The sequence below is a fragment of the Palaemon carinicauda genome, chromosome 2 (assembly GCF_036898095.1).
Source record: "Palaemon carinicauda isolate YSFRI2023 chromosome 2, ASM3689809v2, whole genome shotgun sequence".
Taxonomy (NCBI): domain Eukaryota; kingdom Metazoa; phylum Arthropoda; class Malacostraca; order Decapoda; family Palaemonidae; genus Palaemon; species Palaemon carinicauda.
In genome coordinates, this window is record NC_090726.1 from 105575004 (window position 1) to 105595317 (window position 20314).

General features: G+C 45.7%; 1 protein-coding gene across 1 annotated transcript in view; it reads left to right on the forward strand.

The window, feature by feature from the left end:
• Nucleotides 1-4697: 4697 nt before the first annotated feature.
• Nucleotides 4698-20314, forward strand: part of LOC137619021 (uncharacterized) — a 212646-nt gene continuing 197029 nt past the window's right edge. Inside the window, exon 1 of the mRNA XM_068349223.1 lies at nucleotides 4698-4978. Within this exon, the coding sequence (XP_068205324.1) occupies nucleotides 4892-4978 (87 nt within the window). The 5' untranslated portion in view covers nucleotides 4698-4891. The remainder of the gene's footprint in view (nucleotides 4979-20314) is intronic.

Sequence of the window (20314 nt, forward strand, 5' to 3'; positions counted from 1 at the left end):
TCGCGCGTTTTCTTCAAGCACTACGCAAAACAAGTGCACGAAGTTAAGCATTTCGTGGTAGCCGCAGGTAGTGTTATGAAACCTGCTGTTTAACTCTGCATAGAACAGTGAGTTACTTGGGACTTTAACTCTACGGGTGCCTGTGTTGACCCTTTTGTGATACATAGTGATTTAATGGACACTTAGTGTTTCTAATAGACTGTTCTTACCAAGGTGAAATGTCATAGACTTTACATGAGTGCCACATGCCCTAGGCCATGATGTGTTTTCTTTGAAAAAGACTGACGTTCCTCTGGAACTTGTGTTTCTAAAAAGTAAATTTTCTTTTCAGAATCAAGATTAAAGTCTTTATTTTCTATGTACATTATTCTTTTATTATTGTAAATAAACTCTATATTAATTATTGTAATTACTACCATAATGATCTGCAATCTTAGAAATAAAATGTCTATTTTATTCCATGTGCGTCTCTCTCCGCTCCTATTCTTTATCAAGAAATATATGATTGTTATATTTTCATTTACCCCTTTTTTTTCTTTTTTTTTTCCCTAAAAAATGAGAAGAATAATATATGTAATTATGTTATATGCTCACACATGCCTTGATAATATTCCTATTCGAATATTAACCTTTGTCCTGTCTCCGAGACCAGATCGATCTCTCCTCCAGGGGGAGTAGTAAATGTTATTTACTTACCTATGCCTGATAATATTCCTAACCGAATATTAACCTTAGTCTTGTCTCCGAGTCCAGCGTGAACTCTCCGCAGGGTGAGTAGCTCTTCAATGATCGCTTCGAGATGTTCCTATTGTCCACCAGGACTTCCCTGCCAGGGGGGCAGGAAGCTAGTTCATCATAGAATCTCTGGTAAGGACATGTTCTATAATACTGTTCGAAGCCCTTGGCACTTGGATTTAAAAGGGGAAAAAATTCCACGATACATTAATTCTCTGGTACACTTCCATCAGGACGTCATGGCTTGAGCCCAAAAAACGGATTTTGAGCGAGGCAAAAAATCTATTTTTGGGTGAGATAGCCATGACGTCCTGATGGACCCTCCCGTCTATTCTAGTTCAGCCTTTCAGCCCCCTCCCTGACCTGCTGTATCATGGAGATTAGCAGAAGCTGAGCTTAGGATGAGGACGGACGTGACGTCATTTAGCAATGGCGCCCGTTTGTTTACGTCTCGAGTACCAAAAGCAGCCACGGATGAGTGTAACTGTGGAACGGCTCCTCAGTTACTCAGCCACCTTTCCATATCGAAGCGTTAACTCTATATGGGGTGCAGATAGCTATGTGGCGTGTTAATACATGCGTCCCCTGTTGATATACGATATCCTAGAGGGAAACCTTTAGGGAACTCGCACCATAAGTTAGAATTCTGTGATAACCTTTAGTTTAATTCTCTGGGAATATCCACTGTAGTTAAATATACCCTAGGAAGCTACTGAAGGAACCTTCCATCAGGACGTCATGGCTATCTCACCCAAAAATAGATTTTTTGCTTCGCTCAAAATCCGTATATATATATATATATATATATATATATATATATATATATATATATATATATATATATATATATATATATATATATATATATATAACCAAATGGTGATTAAGTAGGTTGCAAAGCACAAAGAGACATAGGCCTACCCACTATTTTATTACCATCCATTTGCAGTTGATTGCCATAGCTTCAATTTATCTAATCTATTTTTGCTCTCTGAAACACCTCCCAATAAATTGTTGATTAGTTATGGCTGGAAACAAACAACTGACGATAAATGGTGTAATCTTGGGTGAAGACGCTCGAACCGCCGCGATTTTTTAAAACATGAAACATAGTCTGGCGGCAACTGCAGTGGTTGGAGGCTTCCCGGGCCTTCTATTTGGCCACCTACATAAGATACCTTAGGTTTCAATTTGCCGCGGATACTCTTCCCGCTAACCGCGCCGCTAGCCGCGCTTGCTGTGGCCGGGCCTCTTAGGAACCAGGAATAACTACATTTGCCTAGACCAGCTTCCATCATAGGTGAAGTCATACTTTTCATAGGAATTAGGTTTTAATAGTCAGGAAAATTATAAATTACTTTTGAAATATTATTTTATTAATGCAACATTGTTATTATTACGCTATTATTGATGGTTTAACTACTATATAACTAGCCCACCGAGACTGCTTTCTTTACTCTTTTGTGCTAGGAAGTTCCATCACATTTAAATGACAACCCCCCCCCCCCTCGAATAATCTATCAATAATTCATCCAGCATGGGAACATGAAGTATGTTAGCCACTAAAAATTAAGAAATGGTGGTTTGAGTGGGCAAACGATGTTGGGAGAGGATTCATTGTTCTCAATGTAAAATAAGGTTATGAGAATAAACTGTAAATATTAGATATAATATGTTTTACAATCATCAAAACGAGTTAACTAAAAGAAAAAAAAAAAAAAAAAAAAAAAGGCCAGCAAAGGAAACTTTTCTACCTCCTGAAATTATAATATTTTTTCTGTACTGTTTCATTAAAAAATTATGTAACTTTTTTTTTTTTCTGAACCCATGATTTCAAAGGTGCACTATTTGAGTTAAAATATTGAGTCAGGTAATCTAACTACTGTATTACTAATTTCCTAGAAATGTTTTAAAGTAAAGTTTTCTCTATTGTATGACATTTTCCATAACATATAGCCATTTGAAGCGAACCTCTTAGCGTTTTAATGTTGGAACCTGAAATTTAGTATATAAACCATAGATCTGTCTTAGATGAAGCTGATTAGGAGCACTTTGGTTTTAAACAAACGCCCATTCACTTAAATATAGGCATTGGGATACTGCCGTCAGAGAGTTGTGGGGTCTTTTGGCTGGCCAGAAAGTACTAAATTGGCTCCTTCCCTATGGTTACGGTTCATTTTCCCCTTACATACACACACTGAATAGTCTAGCCCATTCTCAAGGGGTTAACTACTGCACTGTAATTGTTCAGTAGCCACTTTCCTCTTGTTAAGGGTAGAAGAGAAGCACTCCAAAATCGAACCCTTGTTCTCTAGTTTTGGGTAGTGCCATAGCCTCTGTATCATGGTATTCCACTGTCTTGTGTTAGAGTTCTCTTATTTCTCTTCTTCTTGTTTTGTTAAAGTTTTTATAGTTTATATAGGAGATATTTATTCTAATGTTGTTACTGTTCTTAAAATATTTAATTTTCCCTTTTTCCTTCCCTCACTCGGCTATTTTCCCTGTTGGAGCCCCTGGCCTTATTGCATCCTACTTTTCCAACTAGGGTTGTAGCTTAGCAAGTAGTAGTAGTAGTAGTAGTAATAATAATAATAATAATAATAATAATAATAATAATAATAATAATAATAATAATAATAATAATAATAATAATAACAGCAGCTCAAAACACTATGGATAGAAAAGGACAGAAACTATGCAGTGTAAATAAGAATTGAATATATATTAATCGTAGAAAATATATATTAACATCACATTTTAGCAGTAGCAGACGTAAGTACTACAATAATGTAATCTATAAGAAGTAAGGATTTCCTTATAAGATTAATGATATATCTTATACTAAATATACTTGGAATATAATGTTGCCATATAAGAAATTCAGCCATTTTGGAAAAGGTGAAGGCTAAATGTAGATGAAATATCTCTAAACGAATATACTGTCACAAACTTTAACTGTTGTTACTGCTTTTGTAATAGTCTACCAAATTAAGCTACTTGTTAAAGTTACAAGACATAAAATAAAAAAAAAGTTTAATATTGAAATATTAGACTTACCAGTGCATAAATGAAATACGTCGTGGGCTAAATACCATGCTTAAAGATTAAAGAGGCATCCATAAGCTTTGTGTCATAGTTACCGGAACTTAGGCCTACGCGTAATATGCCCCAAGAACTTAATTGGCACAAAAAAAACTGAAAGGTATTTATGAAATTTCTTCGCAACAAAATGCTAATGCTATAAAATGCAAAGGGGAAAAGGTTAGCGGGAAAATTTTTTGATAGTCAAAACTTGAATCTGAGTAACAGTGTATGTTTCTATTAATTGTCTGACTTTTTTCTTCCTTTTTTTAACAAACCCGTGTTCTGTGCAACTTGCAGTCCATACTAAAATATTTTTATTGTGACTTTTTTTTCAGATTGCTCTGCCCTTCCGGCCAGACACGGTCACCTTTGCAAATTTAGCTTACAGACTGGCCCTTTAGCACTGCGACTAAATGATGTGGTTAACTTTTAGGTTTTCTTTTCTTCCCCAGGGTGATTCAGGTCGTGTCTGGACCAAACTCACCAAAGACTTTTACTGTCTGTGTCCTAACGGGAGCTGACAATAACAGCAATAGAATTTATATTAGGCTAATTATATCGATATAACAATAGCGTTGAAAGTCTTTAAAAAATAATGATAGTAATAACAAAGCTAATGATACAATGATGATCACCATCCAAACAAATAGCAAATAGAAAAAAGGGCAAAAGTAGCGGCCTTTAGGAACGACTCAAAAAATAAACTTGAGATTGGAAATTGATTGAACATGATGTTCTGATAATAATGCTAGTTGGCGTTTTTTTCTAGGTATCTAGATTCTTAGACAAGGCTATGTGCAACTTTGCAGACCTTATTCCTTAGATTTTCGAAAAGAGTCATTACTTAGAGTTTGTGAAAATTCTTGTGTGGTAGAATGTGTTTATGTAACCAATAACATTATAACACACTTGTCCTGAAAGTCCGGCAACTTTATCATGATTTCTGCCATGAACTACTCTTAATCTACTGCAAATTTAATTTCATCTAGGATCATCCCGAATTCAAAAACTTTCTTTGTGACGACTTTCAATATAGTGAAGTCGGCATTCCTATCCATTTCCGCATTGAATTATGGCTCATCGTCTGTTAACAGCAGCTAAAAGGCTGGAACGTTTGCTACTCAAAGGGAAAAAGTTGCCACCGTTTGATCCAGAATCGGTAAGTATGCCATCGTATTCTACCCTGTAATTGTGGGAATTATGTACTAGTTATTAGCATGTTAAGAATTGTTTCGGGTTGGATTTATGTCGGCTATGCCCCATAACCCCTGTTTTCACCCCTATCGTAAGAATTCGTTGGTTTAAAGGGTGTCGTAGGGGTCCATAAACCCCCCCCCCCCCCATGTTAGTTTACTAGGTAAGGACTATATGTGTAGTGTAGGTTAGGTGGGTAAGTTTAGGTTAAATGATGATCTATGGGTAAAGTTTTACTGTATTACAGATTATCATTTCGAACAGAAAATATATGTTTTCCTGTAGTAAATAAAGGACCGATTTGGTATTATTACAGTTTCATCTATTATGGGAAATCTATTATAATAATATATGGTTAATGTCTAGGAGAGGGCCGCATGAAGATATCACTGATATTCAATTTATTTTTACTAGAATATGTAGGAATGTATGTATATAATGGTATACCAGTGAGATAATTTAGTGAAAATCAATAATAGTCGAAATATCGATGATCAAACTCACGCTACTCTTGTCTCCTCCCAGATTTTTCTAAGTCTGTTGTTATTGTTGACTGTGTCTTATTTTTGCTCAAATGAGCCCTGTAACCACTATAATCCGCAGACAAACTAGTCCACTATGACGTCTTCACGTTTGGCCAATCACAGTGCGACAATACATTTTCTTTCCCAATGACGTCTTCACGTTTGGCCAATCACAGTGCGACAATACATTTTCTTACCCATCACAGTGCGACAATACATTTTCTTACCCAGCCATTTTATTTCGTTCCTAGACATCGAGGCCGTAGCAAGCACGTCATCTGATATTGCACAAGAAGTTGAAATTCCATCTTCTTGTCCTGACTGTTTCCTAAGTTACAATGAATTTGTTCTTACTTATTCGGGGTTATATTGAAAAACTAGTGGATTTGTGCCAGAGACACAATTTAATTTTACAAAATAAAAATTGTCCTGCATGTCAGGGAACCTTCGCAACGGCACACCTTTATCAGCCAACAGGTTAAGGTAAGCTTCATTAATTTATGGAGTATATTATAATGGTGATAGTATAACGATGTATACAGCAGTACCATCACTTTGGATTTGGTTTGATGGATGTGTTAGGTAGTGTCCTTAAGGGGGGGTCGCAGGAGCCCCCCCCCCCGGTAGGGGTACAGGGCTATTATGCTAGGTTAGGTGGGTGTATTAGGTTCGGTGGTGCCCTGAAAATCACTGTGGCCTTAAGGGGGGGTCGCAGGGGGGCCGAAGCCCCCCCGGTAGGCCTAGGTAGGGGTACAGGCCCCCCAGGGTAGGTTAGTTGGTTGTATTAGGTTCGGTAGTGCCCCGAAAAATCACTTTTCTCATCCTCCCCCCACCCAAAATCCCCGCTTCCCACTGGGGTCCCCCATAATTGTAGTAGTAGGTTTATGCTTACATTTTGTGTGTAAGAGTTAAGTCTTAGTTTCTTTTTTATTCATTTCCTCATGTTTCTATGCACTGTGCAACAATAATCTGGTTGTTTTTTGCCGTTTTTCGTTGTTAATACTTGAAAAACGGGTGCGGCCTTCTCCTAGACATTTACCTAATATATTTCCCGAGTAAAGCAAGTCTTTTGTAGTATTTCTGTAAAATATTATCTGTCGCAAATGCCTAGTTCTTTATATATCGACGATCACACTCACGCTACTCATGTCTTCCTCCCAGATTTTTTCTAAGTCTGTTGGTATTGTTGACTATGTCTTGTATTTGCTTAAATGAGCCCTGTAACCACTATAATCCGCTGACAAACTAGTCCACTATGAAGTCTGACACGTTTGGCCAATCACAGCGCCTGTCCACTATGACGTCATACATGTTTGGCCAGTCACAGCGCGACAATACATTATCTTCCCAGGCATTTCATTTCGTTCTTAGACATGGAGACCATAGAAAGCACGTCATCTCATGTTGCACAAGAAGTTGAAATTCCATCTTCTTGTCCTGACTCTTTCCTAACTTACAATGAATTTGTTGAAAAACTAGTGCATTTGTGCCAGAGAGACAATTTAATTTTACAAAATAAAAATTGTCCTGCATGCCAAGGAACCTTCGCAACGGCTTCAAGTTTTCCTCAAAGCAGCAGCACATCTTTATGAACCAACAGTTTAAGGTAAGCTTCATTAATTTATAGAGTATATTATAATGGTGATAGTATAACGATGTATACAGCAGTACCATCACTTTGGATTTGGTTTGATGGATGTGTTAGGTAGTGGCTGTAAGGGGGGGGGTCGCAGGGGCTAGGCCTAGGTAGGGGTACAGGGCCCTAGGTTAGGTGGTTGTATTAGGTTCGGTAGTGTCCCGAAAATCACTGTGGCCTTGAGGGGGGTCGCAGAGGGGGCGGAGCCCCCCCCCCCCCCCCCCCCCCCCGGTAGGCCTAGGTAGGGATACAGGGCCCCTATGCTAGGTTAGGTGGGTTTTATTAGGTTCAGTAGTGCCCTGAAAATCACTGTGGCCTTAAGGGGGGTCGCAGGGGGGCGGAGCCCCCCCCCCCCCCCGGTAGGGCTAGATAGGGGTATAGGGGGAGGGGTAGTGGAAGGATAAGTATTCATTTATTGCAAATATCATTTGACGCCCCTCCCCCCCCACCCAAAACCCCGGTTCCCACCTGGTGTCCCCCATAATTGTAGGGATGAAGTAGGGTCTTTCTGCATTCTGGAACAAATTGTTGTTTTAACTCCAATTACATAGTAAATCTCTAAATCGGATGGTTTGCGGTCAAAATAAACGTTAAATTCGTTGGAACTACACTATTTCTGATGCAACAAATATATTTGTTCCGTAACCGAAATACAAACCACGCTATTTACAAAGGGTTATTACTTTTAGCGTAGCTGAAATGGCGAGCCATTAGAATTTAACGAGGGTGTATTACCCCCGCGCTAGTTAGCGGGGGGGTAGGGGAGTGGTAGCTAGCTACCCCTCCTCCCCCTCACACACAGGTGAATACTCACTTTCACTTTTGGCTCGGACTGTGACAGACGTCTCTGTCTTGGTCCTCGCTTGGCAGCCATTGTCTGTTTTGTCTTTACTTAATCGCTTACTTTTCTTTTACTCAATATATATGTAAACATGTTTTCATGTTTGTATATATATTTGAGTATAGAAATAAGTAAGTTTCCTTTTCAGATGTGTGTGTGTAGTGTACGATATCTACGTGGAGGCCTCGGCAGTTAGGCCACCACGGCCTAATTTTATGGGTTGCGATCGAGTTTGACTTCGGTCTTTCTCTCTCTCTCTCTCTTGAGGTCGTTCACCCTTTTACTATGTTTTACTACGCCCTTGTAGCTTCCTTCCCGTGTGGGTGGGGTTGCTACGCCGTACATTTTGTCTCAATTAGTTTATGAATCTAATTGTAGTTGTTAATTTTTCAGCTTGTAGAACGATTCCTTTCGGGGTTTTCGTTTTTTCTTTAGTGTTCATTCATTTTTAAATTACATAATTACATAGTTACATAATTATAATTGTTATAATTCTGTTTTGGTTACAGCTCTCCTTCCGCGAGTGTAAGTGGTTGTGAGGGCACGTGCCTGTTGTGTAATTCTTGTTCCTTTTCCTCGGGATTCCTCTTCGGAGCCTTCCCGGGGGAATGAATGTGTACTAATATTATTTGTTTTATTTTTTTACAGTTACCGATCTAGTTCGTTTCTGTAATATAGCAACGGTGTGAGCTGTCTGGTTGAGTCCTGGGGATTCGGCTGTTGCTGCCTCCCCCCTTGTATTGTCGTCAGGGGCGTGTCTCCTTCTACTGGTAGTACTCCCGTGTCGACGGACAGCTCTCCAGTTCATTTTAGAACAGTCAGGAGGCTTGCCTCCTTGGGCGGATAACTTTCCTTCCGAGGGAAGTTTTTTCCTGTCCAGGCTTGAGCTTTTCCTCTTTTGGGGGGTTCTTCTCTTGCCTTTTTTTCGTGCGACTATGCTCTTGGTGCTGAGCGGTCGCACCTGCAGTTTCGCTCAAGGGGCTGGGCAACTGCAGGAGCTCCTCTTCGGAGGATTGCCCCTTTTAGGTCACTGGCTGACCAGTCTCTTCCACGAAGTGTTTCTCTTTCGTTCGCGAGAGAGTACACTCATAGAGACTCCTCTTCGGAGGTTTCTTCTGTTGCTGTTGCTGTTGGCCTCCCTCGCCGTAAGGCCCTCCGTCCGCCTCGTCGTAAGGGCCTCTCATCTCCCTATAAGGGTGCTTGAGGCGCCTTTTTGAATCTCCGTTTGCAGCCTACATCTTCTTTTTCTCGATCTTCCGTCTTGGTGCAGATGGACAGCAGTCTAATCTCGTCTTCCGACGGGCAACGGTCTTCCCGACGGACAACGGTCTTCCCGACGGACAGCGGTCTTCCGACGGACATCAGTCTCCCGGCGGACAACGATCCCTTCGGGGCAAAGGGTTGCCCCCACGGGGGTTCTTCCCTTGCGTGTCAGGGTTTCCCTGCGCGCCCTTCTGTTCGTCAGCGCTCTCCTGTTCGTCAGCGCTTTCAAGATGATCTTCCCTGCGGTTCCTGTTACGTGCCCTGTGCGCCCACGTTCGCCCTCGCGATCTAGAACTTCGGTTCAGGTCGGGGTCAAGGACTTTTCTTCTTTGCGCAGGCTTCCACGCGTAGCCTTCTGCTCGTCAGCGATCATCAGCACGCCAACGTTCTCCAACACTTCTGAAGGAACATGGTTCGCCAGCTACTAGCTCAACTGCGGATGCTGATCGCCATCGCGCGACCCTCAACTGCGGATGCTGATCGCCATCGCGCGACCCTCAACTGCGGATGCTGATCGCCATCGCGCGACCCTCAACTGCGGATGCTGATCGCCATCGCGCGACCCTCAACTGCGGATGCTGATCGCCATCGCGCGACCCTCAACTGCGGATGCTGATCGCCATCGCGCGACCCTCAACTGCGGATGCTGATCGCCATCGCGCGACCCTCAACTGCGGATGCTGATCGCCATCGCGCGACCCTCAACTGCGGATGCTGATCGCCATCGCGCGACCCTCAACTGCGGATGCTGATCGCCATCGCGCGACCCTCAACTGCGGATGCTGATCGCCATCGCGCGACCCTCAACTGCGGATGCTGATCGCCATCGCGCGACCCTCAACTGCGGATGCTGATCGCCATCGCGCGACCCTCAACTGCGGATGCTGATCGCCATCGCGCGACCCTCAACTGCGGATGCTGATCGCCATCGCGCGACCCTCAACTGCGGATGCTGATCGCCATCGCGCGACCCTCAACTGCGGATGCTGATCACCATCGCACCCTTTCACGCGATCATTCACCTGCGCATGCTGCTCGCCATCGCACAACCCTGAACGATTGCCCGCTTACGCATGCTGCTCCTCATCGCACAACCCTGAACGATCGCCCTCTTGCGGATGCTGATCACCATCGCACCCTTTCACGCGATCATTCACCTGCGCATGCTGCTCGCCATCGCACAACCCTGAACGATTGCCCGCTTACGCATGCTGCTCCTCATCGCACAACCCTGAACGATCGCCCTCTGGCGGATGCTGATCACCATCGCACCCTTTCACGCGATCATTCACCTGCGCATGCTGCTCGCCATCGCACAACCCTGCACGATTGCCCGCTTACGCATGCTGCTCCTCATCGCACAACCCTGAACGCTCGCCCTCTTGCGGATGCTGATCACCATCGCACCCTATCACGCGATCATTCACCTACACATGCTGCTCGCCATCGCTTACCGCCAGCGATCTTCTTCACCTACGCGGCAGCACGATCCCTCGCCGTCACGCCCATTCGCCTGCGCGCCCGCGCGATCGCTCGCCTGCGCGCCCGCGCGATCGCTCGCCTGCGCGCCCTCGCGACCGCTCGCCTGCGCGCCCGCGCGACCACTCGCCTGTGCGCCCGCGCGACCATTCGCCTTTGCGCGACCGTTCGCCCTCGCGCGACCATAGTTCGCGGCGAATTCCACAGCCGGTGGTAGCAGCAGGGACGCGTGCTCCTAGGCGGCACTCGGGATCACCTCCATCCAAGCACAGGTTGGTAGTGCAGGACGAAGACAGGTCAGTACAGCATTCTTCCCACCTTCTTTTCAGGCAGGAACCGTCGTGTCCTCTCCAAAGGATCGCCCGATCCCTTTCACCTTAGCGAGGATTTCGGACTCTGTGTCCTTGGAGCAGCAGACATGGTTTGATCCGCTGGCACGGGCGTTAATGAGGTTTATGAAACCAGCACTCACCGGCCAGGGTAACAAACCAGCGGCTGTCTCTCCTACGCTGAAGAGAAAGAGAGGAGTGGACTTCGTGGTGACTTCCCCCAGGGCGAAGTTGGTTCCCAAGAGGTCGGTCTCGAGGGTCCCCTCTCCTGCACGAGTACTCTCTCCTTCTCCCGCCCTGGAAGGATTTTTGGCGGGGGGGCTTTCCGTTGAAGATTTCTCCATCGGACAAGGGGTGACTGCTTACCTCTTCCTCTGGGAGCTTACCAGGTTCTTTCCCTCCTCGGTTACGGCCCGAGGTTTGGTTCAAGGAAGCTACAGGAAGATCAAGGGTACTTTCCTCCTCTCGAGCTCAGGCACCTTGGCCTTTCGTCGTTAAGTATCTACTTGCGGACAAGCTCGATGTTGTACCATCTGGACGCACTGACTGAAGGCTTCCTTCGGGTGTCTCATCTGTGGAGGTCAACGACCTCAGACACCCTTCCATCCTTGAGAAGAGTTTTGTCTTTGCCCAAGGACAGAGACTTAAACATCTGCTGTGCGGAGTAAATCGACTTCCGGTTTCACTCCTCCAAGGCGCTTTCTTCCAGACTCTGCAGGGCTCCAGCTCCCTTTTCTTTCAACCACGTCGGCCTAAGTTATCGGCTACGACAACTGGGACAAGGTGTCCAATTGTAGTTTCCTCCTGTCAGGAACAGATGGCACGGGAGACTCCCCCGGGGGGGCATAGTCCTAAAAGGAGTTCACGAACTCTAGGATTGCAGGTTTTTTCGCTGGGAGGATGCTTAAGGTTACTCATCCGAATGACAGCTTCCCGATGCCCATTCCCGCACAATCTCTGTGAGTAGCCAAGGATATCGCGCCTGCCGTCTCTGTCAGCGAATTCAGTGTCTCTGAACCTCTATGCCATAGCATCAGCAGAGTTGCCCGGTTGGGCAGAATGATCCATACCTTAGGCGAAGGTCTTCCTTAGGATCATCGACGGCTTCACCCCCGGCCCCCTCAGTCGATCCTTTCTTGTAAGGAAGGATCTGAGAGGGGATGTCCATAGTCGACCTCTCAGCCCTGATCAAGTTTGTCGAACAAACTTCGGCCAGCGTAGACCAGCAGAATCGATCAGACTGGTAACGAGGCGACAGGACTCCTTTAACCCTGGATCAGAAGGACGGGTACTTTCAGTTTCCATTCCATCCATCTTCCAGGGTGCTCGTCGAATTCAGCCTAAACTGCAAGTATTCCTGCTTATGATGCAGTGTGGCTATCCCGCCGTGGCATAGCAGGTTTGTTTCCCCAGAGAACTCTCCCTGCCTTCCTCTTGGCCGCTCAGGTGCAGACTTCCGCCTCCTCTGCTGTTTGGAGGGCTGGTCAACTCCGGTAGGCTCGGGTTTCGACCTTCTTCAGCGCCGGGAAAAGCTTCCGAATGCTGACCATGAGTGTGGGCTCATGGTATTTTGCTTGGAGCCTTCTCTTCCTCTGCCTCAACATCTGGAGTATCTGGCCATGATATTGAGTCAACCGCCTTACCACGTTGGAAACCCCGCTTCTCGTCCGTCCAGCGAGGTTAAGCAACGTCGGTACTTGGATGGGTGGCCACCTGGGGACGCCAGATTCTGTTACCACATCCTCCGAGCCTTCCTTTCGGTTCACCGTGGCAAGACTGAGGAGAGTCGCAGTACCTGTTCTCAGTCAAGCAGAGTTTTCAGCCCTACCTTGGAACGTTTCCTAGTTCTTCTTTCCTCATTGACCCGTTTATAGTCCGAACGGTCGCCTCAGGATAAGTTCCATGTGGGGCGATCCAAGTTCCGGTGGCTTCAGGCAATGTTTAACCGGACTCCCTGGCCCTATGGGACCAGCGGAACTATTAAACCTGCAATGGGTGTTGACCTATGGAGCCTCTTGATGGTAGTGGATATTCTCGTCCTTTCCCCACATTCTTGATGCGGTTCTCGGACTCGTCAAAGGAAAGGGGGGGGGGCATGTTCCGGTCCAGGCCTATGGTCAAGACCTGAAGGATACCTCTCCATCATTCAGGCAGGCTTAAGGGCCTTAGTCTGGCCCCTCTTCAGATCCTACCGCTCCTGCCAAGTCGCCCCGTTGCGTGTCGACTTCATGCTAACCAGCAGGGGACGCATTTTCACACCTTCACATCTTGCAGTAGAGATATCGGGATGATTGAGATTCTCTCAATTCCACCATCGGCTCTCTCATTCCAGGCAGGGGAATGTTTCTCTCAGACTATCCGAGCAGAGCCTCATAGAGAGAGTGTACCTAGGGGTCTTTGACCTTGGGTAACCAGCAAGTGCTGGTCTGGGGGACCTGATCGCGACAGCTTGGAACCTCAAGCTTCCGCTAGTTTTCCCCCCAGTCTCAGACCCCGAGACTCTGGCAAGATGCATTCCGGTGATGGTGGGACAACTTCGACGCCTGCGTCTTCCCTCCTTTTTGTCTGCGGACAATGGGTCTCAACAAAACCAGGTTGTCTGTCAACCTTTCAATGGGAGAGCTCCACTGGGACTATGTGCAGAACGGTTTCTGGACCCTCTGCTTCCCCTGACGGAACTCCCGGGAGAGCTTCTCCCACGGCGCAGACTACTCAAGCAACCACACTGCGACATCTCTCCCGAACCGGGGCGTCGCTTCGGCTTCATGCCTGGAGACACTACGCTTCCTCCTCTAGAAGAGACAACCCGCTACAGTCGCGGTACGGAGGTCGCGTCATCTGCGATAGTCATCCACAGGGGTCTCCCAGGCAAAGTGAAGAGTCTAAGGTGGTTGGTGCCGTGGGAGATATACCTCTTCCCGTGAGGCCTCTTCTCCAGCAATAACGGTCTTATTGCCTTTCGGCGGGAGGAAACTCCTTTCCGCTCTTGGCAATGAAGCCTGTCGCTCAGCCTTTCCCTGACCTTCAGGCTTAAAGGAATAACTTTTTCCTGCCCGCTGGATCTATCCTCGCTCATGCGAAGCTACGATCGTCCCTGCCCTAGTCGGAGGAAGACCTCCAACTTGGAGCATGGCTCGGACTTTTAGTCCTTTAAGAGATCTTCTCAAGACCCTTTTACGACAGGCCTCGGATTGTATTCCGCCCTGGGTCTTCTGCTCACTCTGGCCACGGCCAGTGTGTAAGCAATCTTCTTGGTCTCTTACTACTCCCCCCCTTTCTAAGGAAGAGGGGAAGGCAACATTCAGGCTCGCTCCTGAGTTGTTGGCTAGACTCAGAATCTGAGGGTCCCGACCCTTCGGTCCGATTCATTCAAGATTTTGAGTCTCCATTCTGTGTCTGATGTCCCAAGACCTTCTCTTTCTTGCCAGTACAGGAATCGAGAGGTTAGCGCTGGGAACAGCTGCAGTTTGGCCTCAGTTGCAGCCGATTTGGGAACACAAGGAGGACATGGGGGGAGAGTCACCAGTATACCTCTTCAGCCCGGACTCAAGGACATTCATCTCGACCTGTCTTCAGACCCTCCCCCGTCACGTCGCCCTACAGCACGATGTTGGATACATCGCAACGTCCCTCGCCTTCGAGTAATACTACTCTGTGACGCAGGTGCTACAAGCTGGAGTCTGGAAGCGTCTGATGACCTTCGCAGCCCGCTTCCTGCAGGGCGTGACCCACAGGAGTCTCGATACGTTTTCTATCGCTCTGTGGTGGCTACACAACAGCTGGTCTAACCTCAGGCTCCTTTTTGGACAGGTAGCAGAAGGTTGAGGGCATTGTTATCAGGTTTTAGTCTGCATGAACGAAAGAAGTATGTCTGGCCCTTACTTCTTTCTTCATCATCCCCTCTACGGGGAAGCAGCATCCTGGTCTCTGCATAGCTGACCTCGAACCTCTGCAGGTAAACCATGCTTCCTTGTGTTCCGAGTATTGAGTCAATACTGTCGCGTCCCCCATACCCTGACGAGGTGGTATTGGGAACGTCTTAACCCAGAGTTCCTTCTGGAACTCCAGGTCAACTGCCTAAGACGGGTCACACTTCTTCCTTCACACACAAGCTTACGTAGGCCACATGGTTCCTTGCGGTGCAAGGAACTTGTGAGGTGCAGGGACTCCTTTTCTCGAGTGCGACTCACTCGGATTCTGAGTCCCCGGGTAAAGCCAAAGCCAGTATGGCTGGGGACTTTCCACCCTTCCTAAGGGATAAGTCACCCTTTGTAAATAGCGTGGTTTGTATTTCGGTTACGGAACAAATGACAAATTCGAAGATAATTTGTATTTTTCCTAACCATACAAACCTTAGCTATTTACACATATTTGCCCGCCAGCCCTGTCCCCCAAGACAAGTCCTACCTCTAAGTGAAAGTGAGTATTCACCTGTGTGTGAGGGGGAGGAGGGGTAGCTAGCTACCACTCCCCTACCCCCCCGCTAACTAGCGCGGGGGTAATACACCCTCGTTAAATTCTAATGGCTCGCCATTTCAGCTACGCTAAAAGTAATAACCCTTTGTAAATAGCTAAGGTTTGTATGGTTAGGAAAAATACAAATTATCTTCGAATTTGTCATTTTTATTCCAGTTTCACCATAATGGATGAAACTGTAAATTTACCGAACTGGTGGTTGTTGTTGTTGAAATGAAGATGAAAACCGGTTGAATCACGTTAGTTACTACAGGAAAACATATTTTATGTTGAAATGTTTAAATATAATGGCTCTTGTTCCGCCGTGGGCTGGCTTCGCTCGCCAGAAAACTATAACATCAAGCTTGTATGTACTGGAAAGTGGTAATATTGAGCTGTGCACGCTAACATTAGCAATGTTGAGCTAATATTAGCAACTCTAAATATAATGAATCTTGTTCTGCCACTGGCTCGCTTCGCTAACATTAGCAATGTTACGTTAACAAGTATATACAGTATTTCGAAAACTATTCATTTGCGACAGGAACAAGTGTCATTTTCGAAGAGAGCGGACGTTTTTCTATAGAAAAAAGTAGTTTTTTCCCTAGGTTACATTACCCTGTAATACAGTACAATAATACTGATCTATGCACATGTTCCAGTCTGTCATCTTACAAGGTCCCACAATTTGGAATCCCATATACTACTGGCGGAAACCTTTTGTCATCTTAGCACAAACCACAGGAGCCTCCTTCCACCCGGTAATTCCCAAAAACGTTGATAGCTGGTACTTCTGTCGTAAGTTACTTGTTTGAACAGAATAAAGGGCCCAACATTGTATAATCGAATCCTCTATGTTATTTATTTTTAATATATGAATATACTATAAAATTATAGCTCTTATTTTATTTATTAGGTCAACAATAAAAGACTAGAGTAGAAACATGTTTTTGATATCTGTAGTCTGATCATTGGAAATGGAATCCAAGTCGATTCTCAAACAAAGGGTGGAGCACGAAGCTACAACTCCACCCCTATGTTAGTTGTGTATTTGCCTCTTTAAGTTTTTATAATTGATAATTAATGATGAAATAATAGCCCACCGGCTAAAGCGCGTAGCGAAACATGTTACGATTGCCAGAACATAGGAGCAATGAGATGAGGATTAATTGCGTACTTCACTTTACTTACTTTACTTTGACGGCTGTTTTTCCAGCCCTATACAGTAGGACCTCCTTTGTTACTTGTTACTTGTGAGTAGTCTTTATGCCTCCCTCGTTCATATTTCAGTTAACATCTATAATCTTGACTGATGCACTTTTCCCGTGAGTCGTAGCATTCAGGGAATAAGTGGGTTTTTAATTTCTTCTTAAAACTCTGCAGACTTTCAATGTTCTTGAGATTTTCAGGCAGCTTGTTATAGATTCTTGGTGCAAACGATGCAAAGGCTCTAAAACCGATTTGTTCCATAACTGGAATATAAACCTCGCTATTTGATAGGGGTATTACTTTCGGCGTAGCTGAAATGACAAAATGACAAGCCATTAAAATTTTTGCGAGGGTCAATTACCAATACCGCTAGTTAGCGGGGGTAGGGGAGGGTAGCTTGCTAACCCCCCCCCCCCCCCCCCCCACACACACACACCTTTGATTGAGCTCATTTTGCTTTCGGCTCAGATGGTGAACGGACGTTGTCGCTTTTCATCCTCACCGTATATTGGCAGCCATTAATCTATCTTTTTGCTTTTTCTTTTCTCTAGTGTATTGTAAAGTCGACTTCTGTGACCATGCGCACCTGCCCTGGACTCTCCGGCCACCCTTGTGGAACGTTTATGTCGGCGGTGGAGACAGATCCTCAAACTCTTTGTCCTATATGCAGAGGTCAACGGTGTGATATTATAAATAAGTGTAATGAGTGTAGGGAGTGGTCCTCTTCCCAGTGGGAGAGGTTTGGGCGATGGTGGAAGAAGAAGTCCAAGCGGGATATTTCTCCTTCGAAGGGAGGAAAACCCAAGGCCTCTTCTTCCGTCTCCCAACCCTCCTCCGAAGCTCCTACTCGTTCGGCCTCTTACGAGAGACTGTCGAGTAGTAGCGTAGACCAAGTTAATGTCGGCCGACCCTGGTCCTCGAGAGATGGTGTTGCTTCCCCCTAGCAAAGCGGCCCTACCTCTCTGCCGGTTGAGGCCTTATCACTAACCCCTTTGTTACAAATTTGGTTTTCCTTGGGGCTCACGGGTCCGCCCTCCAAGGAAGCTTTGCTGCAGTTCATCCGTAAGGGTGCTTCTGTTCAGCATTCATCGTCACTGTCAGAGGTAGATCCTCTGGCCCTCGTCGATGTTGTAATGTCAGAGGTGTCACACTTAATGTCATCCAACTCCTCTGCCCCTCCAGACTCCCAAGCGGTTGCTGCTGACTTAGTTTCCCCCGTTCCTGAACATCCTTCGAGGGGGAAACTAAGTCCAATGTCTGTCTCTCCTGCAAGTGTTTCTCTCCCTCGGGGGAGTTCACTCATAGAGACTCCTCATCGGAGGATTGCTGCGGTGCACGGTCAGCTTGCTGATCCAACGGCCCCCAGAGGGCGCCTTCATCGGAAAGCTCGCCCTCCACTTCACCTTAGAGGTCTCCCTTCACCATCGGTGAAGAGGTGCCTCTTTGGTTCGTCTGCTTCGTCGTCGCAGCCGTCCCCTGCAGAGGAGCCTCCGCTGCAATTGTCTGACCTTCGACCATCATTGCTCCTGCTTCTAGTCCTGTGACATCGGTCCTGGACCTCTCTGCGGATCGTTCGTGATCCCCATTGGTCGATGCTAGCCCTTATAATGGGCACATTCCAGCTCCTGACCATCCACCCTTCAGACCTGCTGACCTTCCATCACCGTTCCTGTCCCCGGTAAAGCCTTTTGAGGGTCTACCAAAGTGCGCAGCTGCGCACTATCGCCATGCAGCTCGCCGACCTACAGGACATCGGCGCTCACCAGCAGCTCGTCATTCACAGCCTGCGTGTTGGTGCTCTATAGCGTTTCGGCGCGCCCCTTCACCTGCTTGCCCTCATAGACGGCAGCAACATCATGCGCCTACGCTCTCCTGCGCACCCACGGACCTACGCTCTCCTGCGCGCCCTGCGCCCACGTACGCCTGTGCACCCTGTGCTCACACGCTCAGGGTTGCCCTTCTGCGCGCCCACGATCTCCTGCGCGTCAGCAATTTCCTAAGCGCCTATGCGTCCACGATCTCCTGCGCGCCAACACTCGCCAGCACTCTCTTGCGCGCCAGTACTCACCTGCACATCAACGAGTTCCTGCGCGCCATCACTCTCCTGCAAGCACACGCCATCACACCCCTATGCGCGTGCAACTAACGCGCATTCCAGCGCTCTCCTGAGCAGGGCTGCCGAAACGTGGAATTTACGTCATCGATACGGCTAATCTGCTCCACATCTTGATCAAGTGTGGAATGTGGAATCCGAGTGTTATTAAATTCCACACTTTGTAAAGAGATGATGTATGTCGATTAAAATGTAATAAAAAGTAATAAATAATTAATATGAGTGTTTTATTATTTATTTTCCCGTGATATCTATATAAAGATTACAATTTTTAAATATTAAACTTAGCCGGTGAATATATAAATAGCTGACGTCTCCGACGGTCGACAGATTCCATAAACTCGCGAGCGATCGCCATGAAGGCTGCCGGGTGTGCCCACCAGCGCCGACTATCGGCCAGATACCGCATATACTTCTCAACCAAACCAGTTCTTCTCTGTTGGTGTTAAAGAAAACACTGGTTCCGCTCGCGCTTGACCTCGAGTTTTCTACCGATTGGTGAAGTACTTGGTTTTGGTTTTATTGCTTTCGCCGTGTTGGATTATTCAATACTATCTTCAAAAGAAATGCTTTTGAAAGGAGAGGAAAAGTTTTTGCCCTTGCTTTTTTAATCTCGCTCTGGTTTTTCCATAGAGAAAAGATGGCCGACCCTTCCCTCAGTGTACGGAAGTGTGTTAAAGGCTTTTAGTAATTATTTTATCACTTTATAAATTATTGTTGATATTTATAGATTTACCTCTATATATTTTATATCTCACCCGCCTTTATTAGGCCTCTTTGATTAGCTTTCCATTTATACTAAACACCGAGATAAATTTTATGTTTTTGTTTATAAGCGGCCTTTGCCTATTCTTTGTAGGCGGTCCTGACTTGGAAACGAAGTTAAACAACGTTGAGCCCATTCAAGTTTTATTTTTGTTTAGATAAAAACAGTTGCTCTGTAAGAGTGATGAGATGAATATTTTTAGAAAATATTTTAAGAAATTTATTCTTTGAATAGTCTTCGTGCTGTTTTTCAAAGATGAACTAACGTTTGGTTTATTTATACTACGCAGTTTGCGCTCTATCATTATGATAGAGAAAGAGAGAATCACGGTTTCACTTTGCAGAAAGAGTAAATCGATTTTGACGTTTTGTTCATTCTTCTTTCAAACTGAAGTTTTTTAGATACTAATTTAAAGGAACATGTTAGTTTTCAATTTCTTAGTCCTTTCAGTTTTTTCCTTTAGTCAAATAACCTGTTATTGACGAAGAGTGAGTGAGCCATTCTCTTGTGAGTGACAAGAGAGAGAGAGAGAAAGAGAGAACGTTCCGATCTTTATTCTCGTCCCAAGTCTCTGTACAAGGAGTTTGGGAGCGAGTAACGTTCTCGATTCAGATTTTTACTCTCGTCCCAAGTCTGTACGGGGAGAGAGGATAAAACGTTTTAGTTTTTATTCTCATCCCAAGGCA